Here is a 15,634-nt window from a genome sequence, read left to right as displayed (position 1 = left end):
AATTCTGGAAGAAATGTGTCATGCATGAAGATTTTGTACACCAGGCACATCTCATCACAATTATGTCACTGCAGAAGTCACACTCTGGTGCATAGCTTTTGAAGCAGTAATCTACAGGATTTTCGAATTCAGGTGGTCTTTTCTGAAGATAACCACTTTTGTACTATGAATACTTTATGAGATTTAGAAATCTAGGGGAAGAAAACTGATTATGGATAAGGGATTGGAGCTGAATAATATTGTTTCGCAGATGTAAATTGATATCGTGATTGTGGAGAATGACTATGTCAGAGAAATGTCGGATGAAATTTTTCCATGGCCTGAAAAAAGCACATCAAGTGGTTGAATCTTGCCGGTCATACCTGCGGGGATAGTCAAAATTTTGTGAATTTTGTTTGCTTGTGCGACTGCTCCAAATGTTTCAGAATTCTAACCGTTCCAGGAATCAAGCAACAATACCATTTTTTCGGTAGATGTTGGGAGAAACACTTCTCGGAACCATGTTCTTACAAGATCTGAGATCAAGTTGCCGGACTTTGAAGCTAATACGAGGACGTTTTCTGCTTTAAACAGATTTTCTTGCACTCGAGGCCCGAATTGCCCTTCTTTTTCTTGCAAGACAATCAGGAGGGGTGACAATAAAATACCGTTTGCCGTAATTAAAGGCTGAATAGTGTAGCTGTGAGTCATAGAATGCACAGACTGTGTCAATGCTTCAACTTTTTGTTGGCCTCTAAATGTTAGTGTACGTCCGGTATGCATCTCTAAATTAAAACCAGATTGGTCAGAATTAAAAATATTTTCCTCTCCAACTTGAGATATAGCATTTATTACTTCGTTTACAAAGTCGTTAGCTTGTTTTTCTATCTTATCTTTCTCAATTATTGACTTCTGCGTGATAAATTTGTTTATTTTTCTGGAAACGGTTCCATATTTTTGTTTAAATCTGTAAACTCATTTTTTAGAAGCTTTAAATAAATCTGTCGATAAGGAAACTTCATCTTGAACTTTTGAAGCCCATCTACGAAGATCCAAATCATGAACTGTTACTGACTTATCCACAGCTTCTTTGAATCGATTCAATACGTATTGAGAAATTTTCCTTAATTTTTCGCATCCATCATTCGAAACTTGTATTTCCCAACGATATAACTGTCGCTTTGATTTTAAACGTCTAAATTTTGTCTGAACTGACTCAAATTTTAATTTGTGTTTCAGTTCCGACTTCCAATAATTTACAGCTTTTTGTTTATATTCCATAGTGACGTCTTTATCTTCGGAAAAGCTCGAATCTAAATTTATTTCCATGTTTAACACATCTTTATGATCTTCGTCCTCGATTGCAAGTGGATATGACATGAAATTTGAGTCCTCAAAATGTAGTTCTTCATGAACTTCTACAAACAGAGATTCGTCAATTGCGTCCTTTATCAAGGTTTCTAATTGTGGACTAAAAGCTTTCTCATTTTCAGATTTAGCAGATTCTATATCATATTGTGGTTGATCGAAAGCTGTTTTCAATAGTTTCAAAATATTTCTGGGGTTCATAATCATGTTCAGAAAGTAAAAACAACTTGTCGGAAAAGAAAGCAAATTATTTTAAAATGTGATATATTGGTAATCGAGTTTTGTGATGTATAATTAAATAACTACAACTAAATTACGATTAAATTACAACTAATAATAAAATATCATACAAATATAATTTTTATTCACTATAGATTATGTAGCGATAAAATTAAAACGAAATAAAAACGGAATTTAAATGAAATACCTCGAAACTCGACAAACAGAAAAGAAACGAATGAAGAAAACGAATGACTCACGATATCACAAACAGAAGGAATAAAACAACGGAAGCACAATGAATGAATAAAATACTAGATTATACTAACATTTATTTACTATACATTAATATATTGTTAAGTTAAATAAGAATGAATTTCAATTCTGAATAAGTATACTATATGTACGAATTAAAGAAACGCCGAACGATAACACTACGTAATAGTAAAAACAATACGATCTTTACTAGAAAGGTACTTACGATATATGAAGAAACACCTTACAAAATTATAGTTGTAGTAATGATATTATTGTCAGACATAGTAATCCTAATCTCAAAATGACAACCATAAACTATAAATGACAACCGCCAAAAGAAATGCCTCACAATGCTACAAAGAGGGGATGAAGCAATGGGAGAATGATGAATAATGAAATACTGAAATATATGGAACATTTATTCTCAATAGATTCATTTAATGTTAGGTGAAATAACAGCAAATTCCATATAAGTTACCTGAAGACATTTCATATGCGTGCATAAAAACAAATGACAAACAGTAATACTAAAAATAGTGAAAACAATGTGATTTCCCCTATATATGTAAAAAAATCGTAATTTTTGTCGACATCATTTTAATTTACATGGAAAAAATGGTCCCACTCACGAGACATAGGCGCCATATTTGATCCGCCATTTTGTATTTTTGAATTTTCACGTCAGATTCGAATTTAGCGACCCCAAAAATCCCATGAAACCTTTCAGCCTTTCGAATAAATAACAAGATAGCACTTTTAACGCGAAAACACTCTATATAAATAAGGGGTAGTTTCCACCCTTAAAACTGTTTCTCCGCAGATAAAAAGAAAATACGTCTCGATTAATTTCCATAACTCTATAAGTGGGCAAAGTTTCATCAAAATCGGTGAGTGACAGTTAGGTACCTTTACTTGTTAGTAAATTTTCTAACAAGTGTCACTACGGTGTCAACAGGTTTGGGTAAGTTGATATATTTTTTTTAATTAACAAGTTAAGAGACCAGGTTGAAAATATTTAAGATTAAGAGCCTATAGACTGTTAATGTAACTAAATTACGTTAAAACTCGCTCAAAGGAAAAGCAAGTTAGATTAAAAACGAAATTGAAACTAAAAGTTAACTTGTCAAAGTTAAAGACGAAGAGAAATAAGATCAATATTGATGTGTCTTAAGACAAGCACTTTGTGAGTTAAAATTCTCTCTTGAAATTAGTTAAGAGAGCTATTACTCGTTAACTTTTTGACTTAGTTTTTGACCGACTAGCTATTTATTAACCTTTTGAAGCATGGTGATTATGAATATGAGGTCAGAATTGTAAGTTTTCCAAAGTTCAAGGTGGCGTACACAATATAGCGGATCGAAATCGTGAAAATTAGACCGATTCATATCAAATTGTATATCTGGGGGTTTCTGGGGTGGCTGATTACAAATCTGAAGCCGAAATTGAGAAACTCAAGATGGCGGACCCAATATGGCGGATCAAACTGTGGCCTCAGAAATTCTCTGATACACAATTTAATGCGAATCGGTCTAATCTTCACAATTTCATCCGCCATATTAGGTCCGCCATCTTGAATTTCTCGATTTCGACTTTAGATTCGTAATCAGTGAGCCCAAAAACTTTCGAATACACAATTTGATATAGATTAGTCTAATTTAGAGCATGTCGATACGCCATCTTGAATTTTGAATAATTCCTAATCCTAAAAATCCTAATTTCCGACCTCAGATTCGTATTCAACAGATTGAGAAATCCTTTAAAGGGGAGTTCCGTGAAAATTGTGCGTGAGGAGAAATATATGCTTCAAAGGACAAGCTACAAATGTATGCTTTAAGCAAGCCTGAATATCAACTTCCGATTAGTCAAAACGCTTAGTGATGATAAGGTTACGCGCAAATTACTACTTCCTCTTTCACTGAAGCACACTGAATGACAAGTATGGCTGCGATTTCTCTCTCTCTCTCTCTCTCTCTCTCTCTCTCTCTCTCTCTCTCTCTCTCTCTCTCTCTCTCTCTCTCTCTTCCTTACCTAATTACAATGCACTGATCTTGGCCGTATCGGTTCATGTGCGCGTAGCTGTTATCGCCGATGGCAAATATGTGCGGTGGCAACTCGCCGATTTTACGATCCTTATACAATTTGATTTGCTCCGCGGTGTAGATAGGCAGTATCTGATACGGGTTGACGGCGACCAGGATGGAGCCCGTGTACGTCTGTAAAGTTCATTCATGCGCGAATTCGCTCTGTCTCGCGGGGATTGATGAAGGCGATGCTCGACGATCGTCGGGTCGCCGAAAGTGGCACTCACGTAAATGAGATTCTCGTTGTAACGTATTAACAGATTTCGCAGGATGCCCGCCTCATGGAGGTCTCCCAAACTGATCATATCTTCTACACCTTGCACCGAGGTGGCATGCATGGCCTTTATTCGTCTCTCCGGCGTTAGCCATTGTTCCTGTGAAGTTACACGCTTATCAGCCGATCGATACGGAGTAATTGGGTGGCGTCTTGGGAGAAAAAGTGAGCTTTTGAAATTTTTTCTCTTCTGTCATGCGCGGGCGATTCATTCGTCGAGAGAAATCTTATCGCGTCGTGACGACGTTGAAGAGATCCAGCGAATGTCGGTAACGGCATATCGAATTAAAGGAGTGTCAATGAGGGCTCTAAAAGTATCGAGTAAATATGCAGATTATTGGTATCAGCTGCGATTTCTCTTAATTATCTATAAAAATAAAATTGCAGAAAGCAATTAAAAAAAATTAATTTCTTGGAAAGCATTTAGGATCAGCTGAAAATTTTACCAAATATTCTTTACATGTTGAAATATATTTATTTTCCCCAGAATTTTTCGCACGCTAGATTTTTTTATAAACAAATTACTCTTGAATGAATTTTCATGTAAAATTCGTAATTAACGATCTGGAAAGCTTTTATATTTATCGTTTATCTGATTTATATTTATTCAGACTATATGGCAACTATATTGGATGTGCTATTTTTGAAACCTGACTTCAGATGTAATCAACGACTGAACAAACATAAAGGACTTCGCGGAAATCCGCAGCAAAAATCTGCACAAGGGTTAAAACATTCGCATATCGCTCTATAAAGGCCCATCTACAATGGTTGCAAGAATAAGGTTCTAAGCGTAAGCAGTAAGAAATAGACCAACCACAATCGATTATTATAAGAATAATCGATTATGGTTGGTCCATTTCTTACTGCTTACGCTTACAACCTTATTCTTGCAGCCATTGTAGATCGGCCTTTAGAGATATCCAATCTCTTCAACGACACACATTGTATGACGCGCCGGGTCTCTCGTGAAGCTGTTATTCGGACGATTAGATAAGAACGCCTCTCGGAAATCCTCCCAAGGCGTGTGACGCGAATTTATCACGTGCGTTCAGTAGTAACCTTGTTGTCGTCGTCCTTTACTTGAATCCGTCTGCCTTCCGCCGAGATCACCCGCGCTCCGATTGCCACGTCGAATTCCCTTCCTGAGATTGGTTCGATCCATATGTAATCTCCCTGCAATACATAACGTCCCGAGAAGAAAAATTAATAGGGTTCTGGTAAGGGCCTGATTATTTTTCCCTAATACTAATCGGGCTCTAATAAGGATAGAAAGATAAGGGCCCTACAAAATGTATAACAAATAGTTTACTTATAAGACATTATAAAGATCTTATGAGGCAATATTAATAAGGCCTTATAAGGAAATATTTTTATTATTGCTTGAGTAAAAATATTCGTTCTTTTCATACCAAGAAATTTAGACCATTTTCTTTATTTCTTTATAACCTTATATAATATAATATATAAGAATATATAAGATTATATATAATATATTATACATAATATATAAAAATTTTTTATCTTAAAAATATAGCATATTTTATATTAAAATATAGCATTCTTTACACATAAAAATCCTGCTACTCTTTTTATTAAAGTTTGCTGCATTTCAAAACGAAAGCAATATTAGAAAAATCCTTGGAAAAGACTAATGAATATAGCAACTAATAGAACTAATAAAATTTGTTTTTAATTGCGGTATAATTAAAGAATATTTAAAAGAATCAGATAGAACGTACTTACTAAAATAATGTTAAACTATGACAATTTTATTACACGCTTCAGATCTTATTAATTTTTTATAACAAAACTTGATTTTGTATATCTAAAGCATCCTTAAAAGATCTTTCTAAGGCCCACATCAGTTTTCCATGTTAAAGCGTTATTTCGTAAAATCTGAGGCATCCCTAATAAATCCTTCCAAGACCCTTCTCAGCTTTCCCTATCAAAGCCATATTTCGTAAAATCTAAGGCATCCCTAAAAGATTCTTCTAAGGTCCTTATCAGTTTTCCCTATTAAAGCCTTATTTCGTAAAATCTATGGTATCCCTAAAAGATCCATCTCGGGGCCTGATGTGGTAATAACGAGGCATGCCTTTTCAGGGCATCCTATTTTCAGCTTTATCAGGACTTTATGCTTCACGAGGATGATCCTAACAATTTCTTGCTCAGGATGAAGTTGAAGATTCGCGTGCGCTGTCTCTGTCTCCCGCTGCTTCTTCTCTTCCTCCGCGGTCGATCATTTATGTGACTCGGAACGATTTAATACGGATCGTGCGACTTTCGTAAGCGCATTTTCTCCTGCGTGTATACATACGAGAGAACGGACGGTCGCGATGCGTTTGTTGTGTGCACGCCTTTTATTAAATGCACGCGATCTAGTGGCATACGATGCGATTGCGATAACTGATTGAACGTTATTATACGTCGTTGTCGCGATAACCGGAATAATCATATGTACATTCTAATGTAATTATACTCGCACGGTTCACACGCGTGAACCCCTTTCACACTTGACGCCAAATTCGTTTTGTCGTTGGAAGTTCCTGATAGATTCGCGTAGAAATTTCTCCGGATTTTCCCAGACTTCAACGTATGTTTCTAAATCCAACAATTAAAGTTAAAAATTTCCTTAAACAAAAATTTCCATAAAAAAAAACTTAAATTTGTTTCAAGGTTGTTGATCCAGTTACGATATTATTTTTGTATGACAAATGGGTTCTCTTTCTAAAATTAATACCATCACTGTTATATTTTTGTTAACTTACCGACTTTTGGAAATGTCAAACTCATCAAATTAACAAAAGCCAGGGCGCTATTGTAACAATATATTCTAGAGATCAAATAGAGTAAAAAAGTCTAATGTCACTTTTTCTTTCGATAAATAGTTATCAAAATAGTTGTCGAGATATAAGTCAAATATTGAAAAAGTTCATCAATCAAGTTTTCCTTAAATATCTCAAAAAATATTATGCAAATAAAAAAATTTTTCAGACAAAAGTTGTTCAAATTAACTGGTAGTAAAAGAAACTATATGCGATTTCTGTAGTTGCAAAATATAAAGATTACTCAGAACTGCGTCCTGTGTCTGAAACATTTTTTCATATCTTTTATATTTTTCGAAATATTGGAGTGAATAAATAAAAATGAGTCACCCTGTATACAGAGTGTCCAAATTTAATCTATCACCTTTATGCAGAGAGTGGTTGTAGAAAAAAATGTTTCAGACAAAAGTTGTTAAAATTAATTGGTAGAAAAAGATAAAATAATAAACAAAAATTGGGGTTTTCATTTAAGAAAAATAATAATCAGTGAATATCTCGAAAGTGGCGCTATATGTAAACAAAATGATGTAGTTGTTTTATGTCCCCTTTGAAATCATACAACTTCTGTTTGAAATATTTTTTTCTAAAATGTCACGTTTACAAAAAAAATCAGGTGACCCAAGAAGAATAAGAATAAGAATCTAAACACACGAATCTTGTAACAATGAAACATGAAACGAAACACCTTGATATTTAATTTCTTACGAAGCCAAGAAATTTTAAAACAAAACTCCGATATAAAGCGAAGGCCAATAAACAATAGCGAGAACTTCGGCCTTGAGAAATCAGGCTAACTGCCGATGACAATTAGATTAAAAGGGATTTTCTACATAGAAATTCGTCGAAAACACTTTGAAGATTGGAATCGCGTTGAAAAACAACGGAGACACATATAATCTCCGTTGTGACCTGTCAAAGCGTTAGGTTAGATTGCCAAAGGTCTTCTTTTGAGAAGAATTGTCCTTTTTTTTAACCAAAATTTTCATGTCCTGCCAAGGATGCTATATTTGTCCTTCTTCCACTGTATCGAAGAAAATTTTTTTTCTACTTATCAGATGTGTTGCCATAGTTACTCATCATAGTCATTAGTGGCATATTTTTATCAATAATATACAGGATGACACCGAAAAAGTTGATCAAACTTCGGTATTCGTATTCTACTCTTCCTAAGGATGAAAAAAGGTTATATAAATATAGTTGTTATAGTGTTTATATCTCGGAAAGGAAGAGTTTCCGGACTTATCTTTATATGACTTTTTCTCATCTTTAGGAAGAATAGAACAATTTGAAATTTGGCCACTTTTTTCGGTGTCGCCCTGTATACATATAAAATACAAGATGCTTAAAAAAAGGGTTTAGGACTTTAAGGGCAGATAGTATTCACAAAATGGGAAAAGCAGTTCTAAACATAAACATGGGTCAAAAAATTAATATTGTCGTTATGAACAATTAACTACCTCTATTTTGTAAATACTATCTGTCCTTAAAGTCCTTTCTTTCTTTTTTTTAAACATCCTATATATGAAATGTATAATATACGCAGTTGAAATTTTGAAAAGATGACAGTCCACCCCCGACAACCTTTTTTCTTTTTCTTCGTCAAAAACTTTCGACCGATCCTTTCTCATCAACTTACAAATCTCGAGGTTTTAATTGAAGCAAGTGACTTGCTCACTTCTGGTCATACATGTAAAATGCATTTCTGCCATTTCTTGATCAGAGTAATACGATATCATTTTTACCGTACTATGAAAACTTTGTGATAGCTCTCTGCAACTGTTCATTGTTCACAAGAATATGTGACTACAACAATTGCTTGATAGAAGCGTGTATATAAATAGAAAGACAATAGATGTTTCTTTAGGTTTCTTTAAGTTTGTTCGCGTTGCTTGCACTTTTGACACTTTTATATCTAGTGCCCGTTCGCACATCGGATACGATGACCGATATCCAATGAGAATCCTTCTCTCTACAGAGAGGTCAGTGTGCAACGGGCGTGAAATATAAAAGTGTCAAAAATGCAAGCAGCGCGAGCAGACCTTTTATATTCCGGGCAAGAGCAAAGAGACTTTTTTTAGGAATTCCCTTCAAGCATGTTACTCTTCACCAATAAATTACACCACAGAATACAAAAGCGGCAGAAGCAAGTCACTTGCTTTAATTAAAATAAATAACTGTTCATAACTCCGATAATATTAAATTTTCGACCCACGTTTATTAGGACCCTTCCCCTTCATTGTGTGAATACTATTTGTCCTTAAATCATGAACTCTTTTTTCTTAAATATCCTGTAAATATATGTATATACACAGGATGAGGCATCTAAAACAGGCCACCTGAATATTATTAACTTTGAGAATATACAAAATAGAAAAAATGTTAAATACAGAAGTAGTAGAGTTTTTTTTTAAATGACGTCATATAACAATACTAATGTGACTTTTTTCCTCTATTTTGCAAATACTATCTGCCCTTAAAGTCCTTTTTTTAAACATCCTATATATGAAATGTATAATATACGCAGTTGGACTTTCGAAAAGATGACAGTCCACCCCCGGCAACCTTTTTTCTTTTTCTTCGTCAAAACTTTCGACCGATCCTTCCTCATCAACTTACAAATCTCGAGGTTTTAAGGCTCTCTCGATTCTGCGCGGTGCCGATTTCTACGAGCTCCTACGCTACTGCTGCACGTACGAGCGTGACCTAAATAATTGCCGAAGGTAGTGAACGTGTTGTTACACTTCGACGCGGTATCTCAGGCGATGTTAATGAAATAACTGGTAACTCGCGTGGTTGGATAATCCAGCGGCCGCGAGCCGGCTGGTCGGCATTTTTCTGGCAATGAACTGTCGGCGAGCGCGACGGAAAAGCGAGGAAAAACGAGCGCGTGCGCGCCGAGCCGAGCCAAGTGGAGCCGCGAGTTGTGTGGAATTCGCATCGACGCCGTATATATTAGATTGAAATTGAATTATGGGATACCGTTGTAATAACTGTACGCTTTACCATTCGGCGCACGACGATGCCGAGTATGCGTGTGCTGCTGTCGTAACTTCGTTACTATTATATTTCGCGCCTTTTTGTCTTCGGCGCGCGAGAGTCGCGTAGCGGCCGAGCTGATCGCGAATTTGTCGAACTGTGCCGCTTATTAGCGCGCTGTTCTGCCCTCCGCCCGCCATTTGCATTTATAATTAGATTAGGGAGCGTGTCTCGCCCGCGCTCGCATCGAATTTCGTTGCGATCGAAACACAGGTCGTCTCGATGCGCACTAATGTGACTTTTCTCCCCAACTCGCGCTGGAAAGGAAAAAAATCGCAATGCTTCACGCAATCCTTCGTTACGTTATTCGCGTTATTCGAAGGCCGCTCGAACGAATTCGACGCAACGTACAAATTAAACGACGCTTTTATCAGTCAGTTAATTAAATTATAGATAATTATAAATTATAAAATCAATTTTGATCCAATTAAAACTGAATTAAATTAAAAAATTTCGAGATTAAAAAATTTAATTGAATTGAAATTAATTTTACACTTTATAATCTTCTGTAATTGAATTTATAATTTTTTATAATTTAATTAATTAAATTGAATATTAATTAATTGGTTAAAATCAAGGCTCCTGAATATTCAAACTCCGGGGGTGGGAGGGATAAATTCCGGCTGACCAAGGACGCTCGTAGCGAAGAATCACACCGTCGATATTATTATCCTGCCGCGAGGAATTACTCATTACGACGCTTGGCGCTCTCGTTGACTGAAATTAAGCTTCTCTTTTAGCGATTGAATATCCTCGACACAAGTATCGTCGATTCATTCGCATTACCTTTGCGAGGTCCTAAATCCTAGTTATCGCCGAGCTAGGATCGTAAGATTCGCACTAGCGAAACCGCGAAGGATCTCCGCAATTTTCGCGAGTTCGGTCGCGCGCGGGAAAGGCCCGGCGAGGCGCACGAAAGTAAAACTGCCGGTCGCAGCAAAAGAAGATGGATCGAAGCGGCTCTTATTTCGCGGCGAGGAGGAACGGATGAGCTCTTCCGATGTTCCGCTGAAGTGAACAATCGGGACGTGTACAGGTGCTTGCCACGTTCGTGTGGATGTGTGTGCGGCCACGTGTGCTCGCCACCACCGGCACGGCACGGCGCAAACACATACATACATACACACACACACACACACACACACAGCTCTGCCATCGCCAACACCGCCATGCCGTCGGCCTCACGGTGCCAACACGCGCGCGCACCGATGCAAACAGTTGCACGCGGAACTACCACGAAGCGTTTCGTGGGAGTTCGCTGCGCCTTAATGAAGCCGGAGCAATACCTGCCGCCTTGTCTAACTTAATTGTCCGATTGACAAGCGAAAAGGGCCACGAAGACGCTACGGAGGAGATCGATCTCTGGCCGACGAAGCGCGTCCCCGTTGCACTCGGCAACACTCGTTCCCGCTTCCTCGTTCCGGTTTCAACATTTCCGGTCTCTCGTTAAAATTTCGAGTAGAGGCGCCGCATCGTTCCCGAAACTCGGCAATTTCGATGTAACTTCGAAGCAAAACCTCGACGTTTGAATCACGGAAAATTGGAAGCTCTGCGACTTTGAAGCTTCGAACGCCGTTCGGAGATTCGAGACTTCGAAGTTTTTCAAGTGGAACTCATTTCGGACGGTGCGGCAAGAGATCTGTTCCTTTTCGAGGAACTTTTGAACTAGTGCAATAAGTTAGAGCGAAACTAGGGTGTACTTTCTCTCGCTCTAACTTGTAGCATTAGTTCAGAAATTCTTTGAAAAAGAACAGACTAAGTTTCTGCGCGATTAGTGTCGTTCGATTAATCGAACGCGAATCGATTCGCACTCTGGAATTTCGTTATCCGAATAGATGCCTCGAAGCTTCGAAAAAAATCGAAGCTTCCAATATAATTGACTTACAGCCGTAATCTCGAGTGATTACGGAAAACGTCCCTTTCGCAGTTCTTCATTAGCACGTTCTCCATGACAACGTCATACGTGCGACAAGCGATTGTTCTTTTCACTTCATATCCATCCAACAAACTCTGATTTACACGATTATTAGGTCTACCCTAGTAGCACACTTCATTAGCGTTACATTGATGTTACATTGGCTACATACTGGTGACATAAATTGGGGTTACATTGGCCCAGTGTATCCCAATATACAGCCAATATTGGTTAGATATTAAAATACAATATATCGCCAATATTGCATAGCATTGTTATACCAATATTGACTTACATTGGGGCTACATTGGTCCAATGTATCCCAATATGCAACTAATATTGGTTGGACATTAAATTACAATATATCGCCAATATTGCATAGCATTGTTGTACCAATGTTGACTTACATTGGGGTTACATTGGCCAATATTGGGGACCCAATTTATAGCCAATATTGGCTCAACAATATGTGCTACTAGGGTAGTAGTTAATTCTTTCCGATGAAAATTACATAGCTCAAAGCAAAATTTGAAATTGAAATATTTTCCCGTACTTTTGTGGTTTTAAAGTATTGACATTTAATTTTTCGAAGTGACATATGGTTTGGTGTTTGATACACATAACCTCAAGTAATCAGTAGTGTTCACGATGACTAGCAACAAGAGCATATTCGAGTGATACATTTCGCATTTCATTTAAACAAAAACGCTTCTGCTGCAGCCAAATTGATGCTTGATTTGTGCTACTTATGGTGGAAATGTTGTGACTGATCGCACGAAACTGGTTTGAACGTTTTCGAAGTGGTGATTTTTATCTTCACGATCAATCACGCCCCGGTCAGCCAAAAAATTTGTAGACAAGGAGTTGCAAAATCTACTGAATGAAAGTACGGCACAAGCACAACTTGCGGAAAAGTTGGGAGTAGATCAGAAAACTATCTGCGATCATTGATATCGTATAAGAAAAATACAGAAAGAAAGAAAGTGGATTCCACGAGCTAACCATTGACAACAAAAATCGCCGATTGACTACATGCATTACCTTGCTTGCCAGACGACAAAAAAGATCTTTTGCATAAAATCGTAACTAGTAACGAAAAATGGATTATGTATGAAAATCTTAAACTCAACAAATCATAGCATCATAGGTCAGACCCTGGTCAACTGTCAACGTCGACAGCAAAACTCAAACGTTTCGGAGAAAAAGTTCTTCTCTCTACATGGTAGGACCAGAAGGGTTTGGTGTACTATAAGCTCTTGGGACCATTAAAGCGGAGATTTAATGGTTCCAAGAGCAATTGATACGTTTGAGCGATGCGATGAGGAAAAAAGGCTATTTACTGGACAAGGCAACCGTAAAGTCATCCTGCTGCAAGACAATGCTAAACCGCATACAGCAGAAGCCACAAAGGAAACCATCTTGCACTTGGGCTGGGAAGTTCTCCCACACGCAGCGCATTCTCCAGACTTGGCTCCGTCAGATTTTTACTTGGTGCGGTCGATGTATCATGCACAAAATGTGATACACAATTTCGACAGTTGACGACATGCGAAATTTCATCGCTGACTTAATAACCTCAAAGCCACTAAGTTTCTGTCGTGATGGGATTAGGCAACTGCCCAGTAAATGGCGGAAGTTCTCGACAACAACAGAGAATATTTCATTGATTAATCCTGTGTTCTATTGATTTTTAACCCTTTCACTGTTAATGAGAAGTATACTTCTCACCTTTTCTTGATTCAATTTTGCGTAAATCATATAATTTTGAAGAACTAATCGGGGATTTGAGTTTTCCAGATAACTGAATAGTTGTTCAACATATTCCAATAGGTTTTTATACCCAATTATTCATTTGTGATTATTTGTGATTATGTGATTTGTTGACTTATAACAAATAAAGTTGAAAAAAATGCTTTTTTTAGGAAAAAATCAATTCCTCGGAGAGTATTGAATGTAGAGGTCTGAAATTTTTACCAAATATTTTTCTGATGTTGTATAAAAACATATTGTTTTTCAGTATTTTTTTACAGGTTAGATTTTTTTTATAAACAAATATTTCTACAAAAACGGCTGAAATTTGATTTTTTTGCACCTTTTAGCTCTATTTTCTTAATTTTTTCATTCTGTATCTCCATCTTATCCATACTATCAATATTATTTTACTAAAAAATGAATGTTTAATCTCTAGTAAGCATAAATATGCAGTATTGAACATTTTCCCACATAAATTTTTTCTGGCTCGATGGAGTTCCATCGTCTAGAATCATATGTTCTTATTACAACCTGGTCATTATTTAATAATAATTGGAATTTTCATTAATTTTGAACATCACGATCGCCATATTGAGTCCGCCATTTTGAATGTTGCAAATCTGACTTTAGATCCGTAATCAGCGACCCAAAAAACGTAGGACTACCAAATATTTTAATAATTTTCTCAAGGGAAGTTAATTCAGCAGTGAAAGGGTTAAATAAAGATTGAAAATGGTCGGAAATTGGAAAGAATCAACCTAGATCTAATACATAAAAACAAGTACAATATGGCCGGCGGGAACAAACAGTGCTAACGAACGTCATGAGAAATCGTCGGGACGAGAAGAGAGCGTGAATAAATTAACCAATCAAGACGGTTTACATATGACTGGACGACACGCGGTCATCTTTCGTCCAATGGAAAATTGAAATTTATTCAAGGCGCACCTTGAGAGAGCTGGGATTCGTCATCCCGTGCGGATTAATTGACCGTGGCCACGGCGGCGATATCGGATCCGATTCTCTTCGACGTGACGAGGAGACGAGAGAGAGAGAGAGAGCTAGTAGTGGTCGTAAGTACGATCGAAGTTTCAGACGCACCGTCCGATTCCGCATCCCGTTACGTGACGGCTGGTTTCGCTCGCGGGAAATACGAAGGCGGCGCGCGCAGGGCGCTCGCCGAGTGACGAAGGACCGTTAACTACGCCTAATTAAACTACCATGCGAGCCCCGTGATTTATTATTTATGATTTATCGCTCGCGCTACAGCCGGTGTCGCGCTGAGCGGCGGAGATATACTGACCTTACATCATGTATACGGAGAGGAGAGTCATAAAAGCCGCTTTCGACGAGCGCTCATGACGCTGACCGCCTTCGGAAAACACAACGGTTGGTAAAAATTATTATTATTATTCGCGATTGACGTGTGCCTTTTGATCTGCCGTAGCGACATCTGCCTCCCAAAAGCCGCGACTCAACCGTTGTGTTCGCCGAACGCAGCTGTAAATATTGCCTCTCGCGTGCTTTGCAAGATCGTTTCCACTCTTGTTCGTTGAATTGTTCAGTCTCGCGAAATATATCGCAAACAACGGAAACACCAGGCTGCCTTTGACGCTAGTGTTTTTTTTTTTTGCGCACTTTTTCTCGCGCACTTTCGCGCTTGCCAATCGATTAACTTTTTACAGTGAAAGCAACGTCGGACATCAATCGATTGTCTCCACTCTCTTATTCGTTTAATTTTCAGTCGAGATGTTTTTACGTTGGATTTTTAGTACCGCGAAATATATTTCACATAGAAATATATTTAAATTATAAACATGTAAATTATAAAACGTCTTCGACACTCGCGTGTTCCGACCTTCACGCGTGCCAATCGATTAAATTTTTGATACTGGAATCGATCGTTTAGGCGTCGATCGATTGA

At 37.5% G+C, this 15,634-nt stretch overlaps 1 protein-coding gene across 1 annotated transcript in view; it reads right to left on the bottom strand.

Moving 5' to 3' along the window:
* The window catches only part of ck (unconventional myosin-VIIa ck), a 63,955-nt gene that overhangs the window by 20,888 nt on the left and 27,433 nt on the right, over positions 1–15,634 (bottom strand). Inside the window, exons 3-5 of the mRNA XM_011140946.3 lie at positions 5,242–5,355; positions 4,133–4,279; positions 3,853–4,037 (exon numbers count right to left, since the gene is read on the bottom strand). Of these exons, the coding sequence (XP_011139248.1) occupies positions 3,853–4,037; positions 4,133–4,279; positions 5,242–5,355 (446 nt within the window). The remainder of the gene's footprint in view (positions 1–3,852; positions 4,038–4,132; positions 4,280–5,241; positions 5,356–15,634) is intronic.

Source organism: Harpegnathos saltator, unplaced genomic scaffold, assembly GCF_003227715.2.
Source record: "Harpegnathos saltator strain DR-91 unplaced genomic scaffold, Hsal_v8.6 scaffold54, whole genome shotgun sequence".
Classification (NCBI taxonomy): Eukaryota; Metazoa; Arthropoda; class Insecta; order Hymenoptera; family Formicidae; genus Harpegnathos; species Harpegnathos saltator.
Note: the sequence above shows the minus strand (reverse complement) of the source record. Positions and strands in the feature narration are given on the sequence as shown.